The 17,723-nt window shown below is 35.3% G+C and overlaps 1 protein-coding gene across 1 annotated transcript in view; it reads left to right on the top strand.

Annotated features, from left to right (window-relative positions):
* The window catches only part of TMTC2 (transmembrane O-mannosyltransferase targeting cadherins 2), a 238,870-nt gene extending 221,886 nt beyond the window's left edge, over positions 1-16,984 (top strand). The window contains exon 12 of the mRNA XM_005480653.3: positions 14,083-16,984. Within this exon, the coding sequence (XP_005480710.2) occupies positions 14,083-14,262 (180 nt within the window). The 3' untranslated portion in view covers positions 14,263-16,984. The remainder of the gene's footprint in view (positions 1-14,082) is intronic.
* Positions 16,985-17,723: the final 739 nt, after the last annotated feature.

Here is a 17,723-nt window from a genome sequence, read left to right as displayed (position 1 = left end):
CAAAAAAATGAACACATGATAATATTTTAGCGTTATCTACTGGTGATATAGCATGATCACAGAGCTGTATTTTAAAGTACTTAGCATCCAGCAGATCCATCTGTTTAGTCATCTGCCTGTACTGAAAGTGGAGCAGAAGGAGCTTCTGTTGACTGTCCATGTGCCCTCTGAGATACTCCCAGCTTCTCCTGCCCTTTGTCAGGGCTGCACATCTTCCTACTACCAGCACCAGTTGCTGCTAAGCCTGGCATTGTTTAAGGCTTCCTCTCAAGTGTGCCAAACTTTCTGCTTCAATAATGTGAATGGCTGTGGATTCCTTCCAGCCCAGCAGTGCTCTTGGCTTCCTTAAAATGCCTCCTTTCTTTGCTCCTGTTGAAGGTGTGAGGAAAAAGAAAACTTCCTTGCATCCAGTTCTTCTCTCTTCCTGCTGAAGTCTGAACCAATTGTTATAGGACTTTCAGGCACTAAAACAGGTACTATGGTTTCCTAATAAGAGCAAAAGGCATGAGTGATGAGAGCTGTATTTCCAGATGACATGTTTTTAGGTTTTTTTTAGTTTGAATTCAGAAAGATTCAGCTTAGGCATGGATTAGCTTCACTGGGAGAGGAGATAGTGGAACATCCTTATTGAAAAGAGGACATCACTATCTGATCTCAAAAGGTTGAGAGTCGTTTCTTGGTTACTGTAAATTGCTTAGACTGTCCCTGTTGAAACACCATGAAAAAATTACTCTGAGATTTGATATATCAGAATATCTGTGACATTTTTCAGTGTGTAGTGCAAGGGTGACCTAGCTTAAAGGTTGTGCAGAACAGAAAAATTCAAGAAAATTAACTGAATGCAAGATTTCCTTAATTTCAGGTATGAAGACTCTTCAGTATTTGCACAGAAATGGCAATATTTCCCCAAGTAAAGAGTTTATCCATGCGCAAAGTCTCTCTGCTCCTCTTGAGCTTTGTAAAATCTCATTAGTCCCCAACTCCATTTTCTTGTGTTTTTGTTTTGCTTCACCCCTTTCAGATCCTTCTTGTCTGAAGCTAAGTCCAGGGCAGATACATTATTTACATCCAGCTATTTGGGAAAAACAATGTTTATTCTTTTGAACAAAACTCTTTCTGTATTTGCAATTATATTTGTTCACAGCCCTCCAAAATATTTTTATTACACATTTGGGGTGGTTGTTGTGCACAATTGTCAGCTTCAAGACAGGCTTATGTGTTGCTCTGAATCTTAAAGTATTCCTGCTTCAGCAGAGATTAGTGTCTCCCACCTTAAAAAAAATAAAACAGAAGAAAGAAAAAGCCTCATGTAGTGTTTTCCATCCCTGTGACCTCCATCAAGGGACAAAGAAAAGAATACAGGCTACTGGAATGGGGATATTTACCTGTACCTGAAATACAATATCAGAATGATTTATATAATTTGAAAACTGTTTTACTCAGCTGAAAACACTGAATTTCCTTTGGGAAATACATGAGAATATTTATTGCCTTACTGCAGAAAATTGTATGTGTTTTTTCTCCTGCATTGTAGCAGCTCTGTAAAAGCAAAGATTGAATGGGCTTTTGGGCAATTATAGAATACTTAAATCTAGTTCTCAATATTGTGATCCATCTTTGTGTAAGATGTAGAGGAACAGGCAGGAAATCCTGTCATTACAGCTCTCATTTTCACTTTTGTGAGAGCTAGGTTATGAGGAGTTGATTTGTACTCTCCTGATTATACAAGCAGTTAAACACACAAATGTCTAAGATCAATTGGTTTGCTCAAGTGTAATTTGTGAGCTTTGAAATTGAATTAAAATGCGTTTAAGTTGCTGTTTATTTCCCATCTAGAATAATTTGTTGTACATTGATATTCTAATCAATGCAGACCTATTTTGTCTGTGCAAGTTCTAAATGACTGAAATGAAAATACATTCACTCAAGTTTCTTTTGCTTATACCGATATTGCATTGCAATGCCACCACTGACTTGTTTAGAATTGCTTCTGTTTCTCCTGCATATGTGAGATAAATTGAACTCTGTATGTTCTGACTTCATGTGGAAGCATGCAAGTACCTATGAGCTGGCCTTAGCTTAAAGTTTTCCAAGCAGTAAGCTGCATACCCAGAAACGCTTGGCAAAGTAAGCCAGAAGTTCATTGTTATGGTAATTCAGAGTGTTTTTAATTTCATACTTAGCTTTAAAAATGTTTACAAAATTCCCATAAATATTAGTCCTTCTACTAAGTCTAATTATTGACATAATGTATTTTCCAAGTCTTTCAACTTCATGAACAGGGAAATGTAGAGACATGCTTTTACTAAAGGGGAAACAAATGTTGGAAATAGGCGTCTGTATACTAACTCCCCCTTTCTTATTTATTTAACGTTTAGAACTCCAATAAATAATCCATTACTCTTACCAAGAATGGTTGAAACGCTAATTTTGTGCTAAGCATGTAGTCTGGGAGAAGGAAACACTCTGATAATTCATATGCTATTTACTTAGCACACAGGTCGTACCAGGTTTTTAGTATGTCTGATGGCAATCCCTTGTGTACTTGCTAATAAAGTCTTTTCTTCACACAAAAATAAAAGTAAAAAAAAAAACCAGTACCCCAGGGCTCTTTGGTTAATGCAACCATTTTCCATTGCAGGCACTGTTGCCCACAGGTTCAAAATGTTATGTGACTAAATCTCCGAAAAAAAAAAAAAAAAGACCATGTTTTCACAAAAATCATACATGTTTATTGTTGGTGTAGTATGTTTCTCAAGAAGTTAATCAGGGAAGTATTAATTTATAGATTGAGGTTTCTCTCTGGGCACCTACCCATGGTCTTCCAGTACCATTAGATGATGTAACCCTTGGATAGTTCATAAATTCTCCAAAGTGAAGGCATTCTTATACCAATTAATACTTGAGTTATTTCATTGTCAAGACTTTGATTCAGAAATTTTGTAGGACTGTACCTCAGTTAACTTGAAATGGAAATCTTGCATTATTTCTAATAGGTATTTTCATTATGCCAGTCTTTATCTCATGTATAGGTATGTTCAGTCCACCATCAAAAATGCTTAAAGAAAAAAAAGATGTAAAGTCTGCTAGGCCTGTACCTTCGAGTGCAGATTTGTTTCATCTATCACTTTTGTGTTTTTCTTCCACATCTTAGTAGGCAGATATTCTTTTTTTCCTGTGCTTACACTTCAAGAATGAAAAGAACTGCACAATGTTTGTGTTTGTACTCAGCTGTGATGTTAATTTACTGAATAATTTGAAAATTAGGTTTTTGAAACTAATTAATAAGAAACTAAATAGTCTAGATTTGTACTATTGAGTTCAATAAAACAAGTCATTATGCTTTGAGATGATGGGGGGTAGTAGTTTTTGAAGATGCTGAAATTGTGGAATTGAAGAATTGGTGTTTCATGGGTAGATTTATGCACTTAATTTTGATTTACACTCTGATAGTAATATGGCAGGGGATACTGTGCTGCCTACATCAGCTCCTGGAGAGAGCGAGATTGCCTTTGCCTGGAAAATTTGCCCTTGGTGTCAATCAGAAATAAAGGGCCATGAAATAGAGAACTCATACCAGCAGATTAGCATTTCAGAAATTAAACCATCTGTTTGAACTCCATTAAAAGGGAATCCAGCCAGGCTTTTCCTAATGAAATGTTCTAGTGCTGATTCTAGAAACAATGCAAGGGATTTATCACGCAATTAGAACTCATAAGAATGTGAGTTTAATGCCCATTAAATAAACCAACAACTATGCATTCTCAATAGGATGTTTTGCAATAAATAACTTCTTAATTTTCTTCCTAATCTGTATTTTTGATGTATTTCTCAATCTAGGAATGGTTTTTAGTTGTGTATTGACACATCCTACTAGATTTTTTTTCCCCTACAAGTTCTGGAGAAAATTTCTTTCTCACAAGATGGTTTTGCTGCAAGAGGTCCTCTCCCCCACCCTCCCACACCTTTGGGTTGAATGTGATTTTGTGTAAAGAGGAGAAATGCCCTGCAGTGAGGCTGGTTTTGGTCTGAGATCTGCCTGAGAAGAACTGTACTTTTGCAGACTGCTAGGAAGGGGATGGGTGGCAGGTGTCTGTATGAAGTAATTTGGTTTGAATTTGGTTTTGGAAGTAACTTCAGTATCAGTTTGAACACATTTTTGCTTCAGAAAGTTAGTCCAAAGATCAGATGTCTGCAAATGAGAAGGTTCAGTGGGGAGGAGATGGAGAGTTGCTTGTTTCCCCCAAGGAACCAGTCCCTTTTTGAAACTGTCTGAACCCCACTGTTTATTAGCTACCTCTTCATTTTGCATTCACATGATTCTGTTTACCAGTTAGTTTTACTGGAGAGCAAATGTGCAATCCATTGTACCTGCCCTATTGAAATGTCTCCCCTACAATGAACAGCCTTATTACTAGGCTGAGGAAGTTTTACTAATTCTTCAGGTGTTCCAGTAAGGATTGTCTTCCTTAACAATAAATAACTTCAATCTGGCATTATGGTTTGTAACAGTGCCAGTTGCCTCAACATCTGGCTGCCTCAAGCTCATTGCAAACAATTACAGCATGAAAGAAAATATAAACTTCTTCCAATAAAGCAGCAACAGTAAATAAAATCCACGATAAAACCCCTGTATTATATTCCATAGGAAGATTTGCTGTATGTCTCTTAGATTCTATGGAGGTGTATGATTAATATATTTATAGTGGAGTTATTTGGTGGAATTTTAGTGCAACTAAGTTTTCTACTTCATTTTTTCACATTCTGACTGCATTTAAATGCACTTAAAATTATCAGACATGTTCTGTCCTTTTTGAAAAATCCATGATCCTTCATTAATTCTGCTTGGAAAATTCTAATCAGATAGCTACATTGCTAGAGTTTTTTGGCTGGCTAGTTCACAAGTCGAATGTTTTACCCATAATAGAGGAAGAAAGTGCTCTCTGAGCAGAGATTATGGAAATTGCACAGCAGACAAACTTTTTGGTTTGGGTGGAAAAATGAGCTTGAACAGAAAGTTCACTGGTAGAACCCTAAGTTAATTTCTGTGGGATCCTGTGGTGTTCAATAGAATGAGTGATAATTGTAGTAAAATTGAGGCAAAATAATCTGAGTCATAAACTACAAAATTGCTTAGCAATTCTACTGGCTCTGGATTATACTTTGCCCCAGCCATAGAGGGCTTTATCTGGTCCAGTTTGGAGCAAGCATCTGGTTTCACTGAATAATTTCTAACACTGAATTTCAGAGGCAGGAATTGGTGCTAGTCTTGCAACTATTAATTGTCCTCTTGTGCCTTTAGAAGTAATTAATTTAATGCTTTTAAAAAAAGAAAATATTACTTAAATTTTTGCTTCATGTGTCCATTTCTTAAAACTTTAGTTTGACAAATACAGAAAACTTCTGTTTGATAAACAGCATTTGTCAGCATATGCTGCATCATGTGCAGTCTTTCAGAGTAGAATATGTAACTTACCACTGATCATGTCCTGCTATTATTGATATTAATTACTGTAAACACATGTGTCATCATTCAAATGTGGTAAACAAGGCTACCCTAGCTGCAAGTAATTTTGGTTTTTAGAAGTCACAACCTTGTAAAAGCCTAGTGAGCAATTAGTGGTCTTACTATTAATGATCAAAAGATCAAATTTTAGAAACTGCAGCCCTGAAATCTTTAAGATGTAAGGATAAAAATTAAATCTGTGCACTTACTGTGGAAGTTAATAATTTTTATATGTACTATGCTTTTAATTGCTTAATACTGTACAGGGGACACCTGCAAGTTACTGGCTGCCAAAAAGTAAGGCTTGCATTTTTATGAATTACACAGAACACTGTAATTCAGCATTTTGCAGAGGACCTCTAGTACGTGCCTCTCTTCTCAGCTGCTCTCATAATTCTGTGTGTAAAAATCAAACTCAAGACAAGTTTGGGCATAAGCTTATTGCATTAGATAAAAAGCATGGAAGTGATAGGAGCCAGATGAAAAAGGACAAAGAGAAGCAAAACATGCAATGCCTCTAAAAGTCCTAGCATTTTCTTTTCTGTAAAACTCTAAGACCACACTCTGTCTGTGAACCGCCCTAATAACAATTGTGCATGATGGAAGCCTTAAAAAAATTACCAAGATTATTGTTCTTTGTGCTCAGAGCAGGTATGTCAATTTGCATAATGGTTTATACAATGTGCCTAAAAGCAGTGCCTTTTGACTGTAAGTACATAAATAGTTTGGGAAAACATACAGTTATACTAATATTAGTCTAGTTCTTAAGCATTTAATTCAGTTGTCAGCCAAAGTGCAAAGGCTTGCTGGAAATTTAATGTTCAACTGAACATTTGAGTTGAAATATTGGAAACCTCATTACATTGAGATTCCCCTAACTAGAACCTACTTAAATTTTTAAGGCTAGAAATTAACATTACTTCTTTCTGAAACAGCAGTTGTTGTCTATTCTGCTGGAAAATAGAACTCTAATATAATATGCCTGTCACAAGCATCTTGGAAAAGCTTACAACCTTCTCTGTGTACCAATGTATTTGCTGAGTATCTGGGCAAAAAGAAGTGGATAATGCATTCATTTTCAACAGACATTTTTATTTTCTAATGGCACTTTATTTGATTGGAAAAATTAACATGTTTTAATGCTAGTAATGTGAGAATAATTGTGATTAAAAATTCTGATGATCTGTGTATTAGACTTTTCTCTGAAGATTAGCCAGTTTTGATTGTGTTAGTGTGGACAGCTATTCTAATCAGCCCTGCATGTGAGCTGCTGGGGTGAAGTACATTATCTTTTTTTAACTTTTTACATTTCTTTTAAATTAAAAGTGGGCTTTGTCTTTAGGCAACAACACAAAGCCCTTTGCTTTTCTGTTTTCCAAAGTTTAGAAAGAAAGTGCAGGTAAAAATACATTTACTCACAAATTGATTTTCATTTTAATAAACTTACTTTGTTTTAATAGGACAGAATTCTGTTAGTGAAAGATTTTGAGCAATTTCTATTTGTCATTATGATAGTACAGATGACATTTCTGTTCATTGGGTTTTTCATTTGCCTGAAATACAGACTTCCTACTTAGTATGCAGCATATTTGTGCTGGACAAGGTAAATAAGTTGTTAAGTGTTTTATAACATAATCATAACTATATATTAAAATCATCAAATTGAAGACAGTTGGATTCCTATAAACAAAATTTAAGTGATTTGGGTTTTTTGTTTTAAATGGAATCCTAAAGTGTGAGGAAAACTGAATAAGATTATCCTATCCTATACTGATGACAACATTTAAGCTGGAAAGCAAAGAAGTTTAATTAGAAACACTTTGAGGTCTGGAAAATGTTACCTTTTTTTTTTTATACAACCATAATATGAAATGCTCATAACGTATGTTCCTCTTTAGCTTTTATTGTGGTAATACAAGTATGTTATCTAATAATGTCCATCACAGTTTCCATATAAACTGAGTGATTACTAGGAGGCTTCTTAAGCATAAACCAAAGCCATTGATGCATGACCATTGGGAAAAAATGTCTAGATACACAGAAATTACAAGTATAAGTACATTTTTGTGGGATGTTTTCAGCTGTTGTTAGGATCCTAACAGCCTCTAACAGTTGTAACACATGCTTTTGTTAACTTGCTGATCTGTAAACTGGCCTGCCCTGAACTTACATAAAGGCCAATGGTAGCTAGTTTTTCAGCATCAAGATGTAGCATGTATCCATATATTGTTGTTTGGTTTTGGATAACTGTATTTATAATATCCTGAGCCGTCTTGGAGGGTTGAGATGAACAAGATGTTGAAGGGAAAATATCTCCACTGGCTGGAGAACATTGATAGTAAAATGTCCCCTATTGATGTGGTAATTTGAGAAACAAAGTAGACTACTTGATGCTTCCTTCCTATGCCAAGTCTAGAACTCTTCCCTGGCTCACAGCTGTGGGTTTCCTTAATGATACTGATGTCTCAATCCAGCAGCAAACTGAGTAATTTCATGGTATACTTGTGAATGAAGACTCCCACATCTGTCACCAATAAATAGGAAAAAAAGGGTGAGAAACCCTTCCTTCTCTTTTTAATTTCTGGCTTTAAATGTACGTATCATGTAGTTTGCAATTTGAGATAGGAAAGTCTCCAGTGTTTCAAAATGCACAAGGTTAGATGCATACAATTTCCAAACATATTCTCCTTTCACCAGGTGGGTTAAAGTGTCATCTGCTTTAAGTGTCCAGATGAGAGTATCCAAGTCTAAAAGAAAAAAAAAAAACAACCCTAAAAAAAAAAAATAAATGCATGACCTAATGTTTTTATAGTATCATCAGCTGTTAAGGTGACCAGCTATTAAATCATTCTGGTCTTCCACCTTATTAGCATAATATGTTATCCTCACCTGAGACTATATATAGATAGCATTCAACAGAAACTATTTAATTCCCATTTGATTTTTTTAAATGTCTTTATTTATTTATTCTTTCTTTGGAGGTCCTTTTTTCTGCAGGGTGTGCATCTTCCCTGGAAATCAATAATTTGTTAATTTGGTGAACAATGAATGAGGTCTCTTTCTGTTTAATGATATGTTAGTAAATAATAGGTAACGTTATTCTCCATTTGGTGTTAAGAACATACTACTCTTAAAAATGATGACTGAATCCAAGGATCAGATCCACACCCCTCCAGATTCTTGGTCTATTGTTCTTTAAATTTATATAGCTATTTATGTTGCTCATTCTTAAGGTAATTAAATAGGGACACAGATTCTCTTTGCAGCACAGATGTTTAGGTCCATTTCTGACTAATACAACAGTGGAAACTGTGCTCTGTGTTCAAATTAATGCTGGCAGGGTGAATGTTTTCTTCTCCATTTCCCCTCTTAACTGTTCAAACTGAAAGCTGCTGTTGACACAAAAGCATACATACTAAAATTGTTCATAAGCAGATCTGAAATTTAAGTGATGTACTTAACTTTTGTAGAGGAAAAGTTGCAGGGCATTTTTCCATTTTAAGAGCCTTCAAAGATGCTGATTTTTTGTTTATTTATTTTCCAGCAGAACTGAATGTTTTGCTTTCTGGTTTGATGACACCAGAAATCCCTTTTAACTTTGAATTTTAGCTATTTTAGCTTTTTTTATTCTGTCTGATCTATACTACTTTGCAATACATCCTGTCATCTTGATCCAGAATGTTTTTTGCACCAAATTATCGGTACCTAGACAATTGACTTTTGTTGTCTTAGCCAGCTAATGGGAGATCAGTGTCTTAGTTGTGGCTCATGTACTGTTTGTGACAAAATACCGGACACAGCACATGCAAAATGCTGTTCTTTAGAGGCCTTGTAGTGTAGAGAACCAGGTAGAAACATGAGTCTCTCTCCATAACTGCAGCTTGGTTTATCTGAGAACACCAGATCATTCTGATAAAAATGTCTGTTTCCATGAGCCACTGAAGATTTTGTGTGCTGTCAATGGATAATAAGATGCAGTTGGCAGCTGTTGTCTCTCAGCATGTTCCTCCCCTGCTTTTTCCTTCCACCAGTAGTAAAAGTTCAAGAGAAAATTCTTGCTATTACTGCAGAAGGATAAAAAAGGGCACAACAGCAGATTACTTAGTAGCCACTGATCAGATGCAGCAGTCCAGCATGATTTTCTCATGCCTAGTGAGCCATTCTAGACCTAATACTCTGCTGTTTGACTACTCAGTCATTGTACCACCTATGTGTATGGTTATCAAAGAGAAATATCTGAATTCTTCAGCACTTTAAACTCAAAGTGCTAGTATGAAATATTAATTTGTGATTGTTGTTTTGTGTCCTTTAACTCAAAAGAAATTCTTAAAAGAAAAAGTGTCCTTGATTGCAGTTTTTAAAAACAATACACAGCCTCTGTGTTTCTGGTAGGTTGGCCACACTTATTACAGTATTTATTCAACAGTCCTGGGGTTGTTTTGGAGCATCTACAGAATCAGTCACAGCAGTAATTCCTTAAGAGCAAGATGGACTTTGACATCATCTTTTCAGTGACTCTTTAAAGTGGGTATTTGAGAAGCATCTTGCACTTAGGATTCTACTGGGGTAAAAATTGCCATAATTTCCTTAGAAGTACCCCAGTATCAATAAAATGCTCTTTCATCTCAGAATCTACTGCCCTGATTTCTGTTGTGTTGAGCAGAGAAGGTCATCTGTAAGCAGAGCTTTGAGGAAAACAATTTCTGATTTCCTTGCTTGTGTTTGGACTGTTCTTTTTTCATACTCCTCTGCCATGCAAAACATACATTTGTGCTAGATTAAGTGTTTGTGTATTAGTTTCTCTCTCTGTAACTTGATCATGTAGGAGTAAAATTGTCTTTTTGTGTTTGGGACTGTACTGCTATGGCATTTGCTGTATGTGTAGCCAAAGATGATAAATAAGAAGGCAGTTCATCTTCTATGTATTAAGATTGATTCTGTTTGGGGGTCCAATACTGTATATGGTTACAGTAGTGTAATCCTGAAATACCACTCAGAATTATTTTGAGTCATTTGAAGATTCTATTGTTCTCTAATTTTAGAGAGGACTTTTTGATAAGATTTTTGCATGGCCAGTGCTCTCCTTTAATTTTGATACTTAAGGGAAAATGTGAAAACATTGTCATCAGTGTAAACCAAAACCACCTCAGGCAACTAAATGCTTGCCTTGTGTTATTTCATTATTCATTAACTAATCTGTTATTCCTTTTCCCTCCTCCCCATGAGCACCTTCCCCCACCGCCCCCAAAACCCACTAAGGAAACAAGCACACCACGGTAAAATGCTAATAATGGGAATAATTCCAAATAGACCATAAAAGGCAGCATTTATAACCTCAATAGAAATGCCAGTCAGCTATTTTTGATGTAAAGCATCTGTCTCCAGAAGGAAATTAAGGCAGGTCTGTTTCTCCTTTCAAGTCTCTGAAGTAGTAGGTGGTGTCATTTGTTATACAGTGCTACAAGTCCTGTGTTATTGCAGTGGTAGCTGCTGCCTTTGTTAACGTACTGAAAAGTTTCATCAGCTGTCTTTAATAAAAGAGAATCTATGTGAAGCAAAACTACAGCAAATGTCTCTTGCTCTCTTATCCTCTGACCATCCTTTTTAAATGCCAGAGAGCAATGCCACTGATGAACAATCTTGCAGATGTGCAAAATTCTTGTGACTGTTAGAATAAACCATAAATGTTGGGGCAGCTGTTATCCTAGAAAGTTAGGGAGCAGTCATTCCAAAATCCTGTGCACTTCCTTATTTGAAATGTAAAGAAGTTAGAATGTTTCAGTTCATACCTGAAATGATTTATCAGTTCACATTTTCCGTGGATACCTTTGTGTAGAACATTAATGGCCTAGAATCCTAGAATTTGTTAGGCCTGCAGGAAATCAAAAATGATGTGTAGAAGTAGGAAAATTTCAATTTAAATATATGCAGTTTGTTGATTTTATTTGGTTTTGTTGCTTGCTCTTGGGAAATTATGTATCAAATTAAAGACATGATGGTAGGAGAGTTTCTTAGCTAGGCATATGGTCTTATATATATGATGTTCTTGATTAGTCCCATACACACACCATATTTTCAGGAGGGTATGGAGGAAATGGGGAGGAATTCTGGAAGCCATATGAGTTATTTCCTGCACAGTAAGTTTTGTGAATGCTGTAGAATTAGCCCTGAGCACATTTAAACATGTGTCTCATTTCTATGAGTTTTTCTAGGTTTAAGATATTTTTAGTCCTTTTCCGTTGTAAGCTTTGTCTCGGTGCAAACACGCACATAGTTATAATTCAAGTGAGATGACAGCTCTGTGTCAATAACTTCAGGAAAGCTTTTTCATTCATGACCTATCATTAAAGAAAGAAATAGGATGACTAGAGGGAATGGACATTCCTACTCATGATTTAAGAAAATTCTCTCAAACAAGCTGAAGTCTAATAATGAATTAGATGTGGGGGGTATTTAGACAGTCATCAATGTACATGGGAGTTGATTTCCAAGCATTCTTCACTTTAATAACATCAGTTAGCACCCTGAACATCTGCAATTAAGGAGTATATTATTTCATAACAAAACAGTCTGCAAGACTGGCATTTCAAAGATGGAGCTATGAAAATATGGCTGCCAATATGAGTTACTTGTAGCATAGATTACGTTTCAGGGGCCTACTTTCCCTTCTTTTGAAGAGTATTGAACTGATAAAACTATATAAAACCCAGCTGGGATTTTTGTTTGTTTGATTCACAGTAGAATGACTTACAGAAGGTGGAAAAAATCTGTCAGGGTAAGGCAAGAAAAAGTAAATCTAAAAATTACATCTTCAGATTCTGCTTCATTAGCATTGTGATGTTTACAATAAGGAGAGCTGAACTAATTTTGTTTTGCTTAATTTTGAAACTCTGTAAGACATTTGTTCTGAAAATTTGATGCATCACAGTTCTTTATGAGACTTTGTGATATGTGTATTACTATGTTAAAAGAAGCAAGAAGAAAGCTGAGAAAATATTAATATATAGTATGGGAATATACAGCATTGGAATTATCTGAACAACATTTCCACCACCATATTTAGGTTTTGGACATAAGAATTATAGGGATGTTGTTGGAGCTTGATTAAAAAGGATAAGAGTAATGAGTTTTACTTGGTAGTGGAGAGCCTTGGAACAAAGGTAAGTCTTCCTCATCGTAATGATTTCCTATTGCCACATCAGTCTGGGAGACCAACTGTAGTACATATTTTATTGACCTTCTACCTAATGTATTTTCATACAATCATCAAATGGTTTGGGTTGGAAGGGACCTTGAAAATCATCAATTCCAACCTTCCTGCCATGAGCAGGGACATCTAGACCAGGCTGCTCAGAACTCTATCAAACCTGGCCTTAACACTTCCACAGCTTCTCCAGGCAACCTGTTTCAGTGTCTAACCACTTTCCTGAAGTTATTGTCACTGGAGAGCTCCTAAAGCACACCAACACACCCTCACAGTCGTCTGAAATTGATATGCCATTCACATTTTGAATATTATTTTCAGCAGAATGCTGATGAGTGTTGGCTTGAAACACTTATCCTCTGGTGCAAAACTATGTGACTTTGAAAGTGAGTTTTCCTAAAGCTCATTGAAACTTAGGCTGACCTGAGGGTGAGAACCATAGTGAACTTGGTGTGGTATTTTTTCCCATTTTTCTTTAAAATGCAAAGCACTGGTTTGATACATGCCTTTACTGTGCTCTCACTAGGATGTGAATACCTTGGTGCTTGCCAAAAAGTAGGTTAGACTCTTCAGCTTCATAAATGTGCTTTTCTGCCCTTGTAATATTTGTTAATTCCAGTGACCAGGCATGCTATTATCATGAAGAACCTGTTATTTCATAATGGAATAACCTTGAGATGAAAAAAATAAAAGCAAGCTAAGCATTTTGTCTTAGCTAAACATGAAACAAATTCTAGTAACACAAAATTTTAAATTGATTTGTTGCAAAATTTTAACATTTTTGTTATTAAAATAGCATTTTTCCACCGCTGTTAATTTTATTCAATCATTCCTTAAGAAATAAATGCCACAACCTGAATCTAAATGGATATCCTAGAACCCCTGGACAACCTTAGAATCTGAGAGCAGGCTGTATTTCTTACCAGTTACAATTAAGACAAAGAGAAGAAAGGGATAAGTTCCAATTATTATTGTGTTAATTATTCCCAATGATTATAAACTCTTTATTGGCAGGGGGTTTGATTAAAATTAAATTCTTGTTGCTAATTCACTCTTGGATTACTTTAATTTTCTCTTGGAATCTGTGTTATGCCAACATTACCACATTTAAAGCTTTTTGAGTTCTGTGTTTTCTCATTAAAGAGAGAAGTCTTATGTCTTTAGGCACTAGAGCTTGACCTGTTTAAAGCACAAACTACACAGCAGCTGTTCAGTAACTTTTTCTTGTTATCTGTATTTGCTTAAATTACTAAATTGCTTCCATGAAAAATCCGCAAACATAAGGGAGTAATTTAAGTGGAAGAAGATTGTCTAAAAAGAAAAATTGAAAATATGTGTAATATTCCTCCTTCTTTTTTTTTATTGGTACCAGTATCCAGCTGCCCTAATGAATCTTGGAGCCATTCTCCATCTGAATGGCAAACTGAAAGAGGCTGAAGAAAACTACCTCCTTGCTCTTCAACTTAAACCTGATGATGTCATCACCCAGTCCAATCTTCGCAAATTGTGGAATATCATGGAGAAACAAGGTTTGAAAACATCCAAAACATGATGATGAAAACTCTGAACTACTTTACCTTAAAGTGATTAAACCCAAGAACTTGAACTTCCACAGAGTTGTCAGGTCAGAGAACTTGCTGGACTTGACTGCAAGGATCTGAGGTCCTAATTGCTGCTAGGAGAAGCTATTCTGCTAGAGAAATAGAAAAAGGGAGACTTTGAGGGAATCATGAAGAACTTGTTATGCAGCAAATGTGTTTGGAACAATGGCACGTGAGAGAAGTTGTTTCAGTATATTTGATAAATAATTGCAAATCCCATATTGCTTACTTTTGGGTGGGTACTTGAAATGTATACTGTCATAGAAATATGAAGGGAAAATCACACAGTATACACTAAGCCATATGGGAGTTAAAGTGGTAATAGTAGGTCAAAGTATTTTGCTGGTACTGTAACTCATTAAAATGTGTACTAAATCCAGTGTGTTTGCAGTTTGTCTTAATGCTGCTGTATCTCACTTTTGAACCACTTGCTAGCCAATTTCACAGCTTACATGGCCCATTTTTTTCAAACCTGTCACATGATTAGATGACAGCATTGCAAGTTGTTTACTGAGAGTATGCCTGTTACTTCAGCTTGTTAGCTAATAGTGCTGTTCTCTTGAGATACACAGTCAAATTTCTGTGAGGTAGACAGAATGACCAAGGAGCTGTCTGCATTCTACATCTGATGTAGTATGCAGGCTAGTACAAAAAAGACCAGAGGTGTGATTTAGTAATACAAGCAAGAGGGATGTTGGCCCTGATACCAAATCAGTGTGGTCAGACTGTCATCTTAGAAAAAAATAATTGATATTATAGAATAATGTGTTTGACTCTCTTTACTTTGCTATGAGATAAATCCAACTTTAAATTGGACTCTGCATATTATGTTTTTGCAATTACTACTTAAAATGAGATTTGAAAATATTAGTGGGCAGGTAAAATGAGACTTCATGAGCAACTCAGAGAAAAAGGAATGTTATGCATTGATGAGGATAGCAAATAACTGAAGGGACACTATTCGATCATGCTTCAAATAGTGTAGATTGAGAGGAATCAGTAATGGTGATTGCCAGTTACTTTTCATATTTGTTAGTGTTTTAAACAAACCCATTCAGATTCTAACCAAATATTAGCATTCTGTTTGTATTCTGACACATGCTAGCAGCAGAGCTGTCAAATATCTAAATATGCTTTTGGTGAGGTTCAATTTATTTCTGTTTCAGAATGATTTAGCCTCATTACTGTTTTAGTCTTCAATCTTAAATGTAAAAATAATTTATTTTAAATTGAAGTATATGAAGCTTTAGTAATTCTTTTTTCCAGGCCATTTGTTAACTGCTTTTTTCTTTGGAATAGGTATTATTGTTCGTAAGACAATTTACTATCTCATTTAATGGCCCTTTGGTATCTGCTTCAGTATTCCTTTCATTAAGATAGATAAAATGTTAAAGTGGTAGAGCACCTTGAACTGAAGCTTCTTCAGGATCTTCTGCTAAAAACTCTTTATTACTGAAAAAGGGTTTGGGGTTTTTAGTTTATGTATTCCTTTTTAACTGTTGAGCACCGTTCCAACAAAAATGTAGAGAACACCTTGCTGTATTTATTTATTTATTACTTGACTGCAGCAATGTTACCTGTCATTAACATAACAGTCTCTAATGTTGCTATTTCCTTTATTTGGTTTTACTTGCATTTGTTTTGTGATTATTGTATGTACTGAATGGGAAAGGGAACACTTCAGTTATACTCTACCTTCTTGGTCATTCTACCCTTACACTTGGATTTTAAATCTGTATTGAAATAGATTGGGGAATAGCTGTTTCAAAGTCAGTATAGTAGAAAAACTATAGTTATGTGTATTTCCTTTTCTTTCCTCTTGCTCACTAAAATACCATAAGTTGCTAAGTTTACAAGTGGCCCACCAGAAAGGCCAGAGGGGCAAGATTGTTTGGTTTTGTGGAGTGTGTCAAGTTTTTCTCAAATAATGTTCTTGCTGGAAAAGCAAAACTGAAGGATCAAAAGTTGAATTTCTACTTGATCGTTGCAACCAGTGTTAGAATACAATGGTAGCTTGAACTTATTCTCCTGCTTTACTGACTTTCTGGGAAAAGATATAGAAATAGATAGTAACTGTAACTGAGCTTGGTATAGAACTGTGGTATCCTGCAGCTTTATTTGCTCAACAGCCATCAAACTTTGATGGCTTCTTGGTCTTAATCATTCACCAGGTTATTTGTCTCCTTCAACTTGTACTTATTCTTGTTTGGTAATTTTTATTCATTGCACAAAAAGGGGGAAGAGGGGAGCACTCCTGAGATACAGTGTCATGTTTGCATTGATAACTGGTTTTGTTTGTTTCTTTAAAAAAAAACAAAAAACAACAACAACAAAAGAAAAGAAAAGAAAAAGGACTACCATAAATTTACCAAGAATGTCCCTGAATACATTTTTTTAATATAGGTCTGGGCTTGATAACTTTCTTCTTTTGGGATAAATTTAAAACATGTTTAAAATATGTCTCTCTGCTCAGGGATTTGTGGTGGATTATTGCAGACAGTGCTAAAAAAAGAAAAAGAAAAAGAAAAAAAGAGCACAAGACAAGTTTACTAAATTAAAATTTTATTTTTTGAAAAACTGTTATTTGTATAAATTATCAGATTTGTAGGCTTTCCTTTTTGTAGAAATAATTGTTTATGTGCCAGATAAAAGAATTTCAATTTTGTTTTCAATAATAAAGCATTGATAACTAATATCCTGTGTATTTCTTTGTGTTACTGTAACAGCACTTTGAGTTTTTTAATTGTTCTAATTTAATTAGTAATCTTTATTATTTTGTGTGTGGGAGAACTGGATAGTGTATGTAAAATACAACATATCACATTTGGCTTTCTTCTAAACTCTATTGGAATTAGACTTCAGTGGTTATTTTCAAAAAGGTTCCCTGAAAGCATTTTTTTATTATTTATACTCACTAAATCTGGCCAAAGGGATATGATAACTATCATATTTGATTATTGTGTCTAAACTCTGTAGGAATAAAAGCTGATTAATATATTTACAAAATACTTTTATATTACCATACAAACATGATGTCAGTAAAAATGTTGTTAAAATGTAATTGGTTACAAAAGCTGAAGAGAAGATTCTGCCTACGTACAAGGTCTTCTGCATGTATGAGGCCACTTTTCCTCATGCTGCGAAGTCATATGGTGAGTTTCAAATCTTCTGCCTTCCTGTGCAGAGATGTTATGAATTGAAATGGTTCTTTTGACTTTTGGCTGTCTTTTAATCTTCTATGGACAGAGCCTTCTTAGCTCAGTGCAGCACTAATATTCTTATACCTGCCTCGTTCTGTTGCATTCGGGTCCTGAGCATTGATAGGATTGCTCAGCAATTGATAAATGTGCATGGGCATGAGCAGAGCAGTCTTTTGGTCACTGAGTTGCAAATCCACCTGTCAAGACATATT

Source organism: Zonotrichia albicollis, chromosome 4 (genome assembly GCF_047830755.1).
Source record: "Zonotrichia albicollis isolate bZonAlb1 chromosome 4, bZonAlb1.hap1, whole genome shotgun sequence".
Lineage (NCBI taxonomy): Eukaryota > Metazoa > Chordata > Aves > Passeriformes > Passerellidae > Zonotrichia > Zonotrichia albicollis.
The sequence above is the reverse complement of the archived record's forward strand: the minus strand, read 5'-3'. Positions and strand labels throughout refer to the sequence as shown.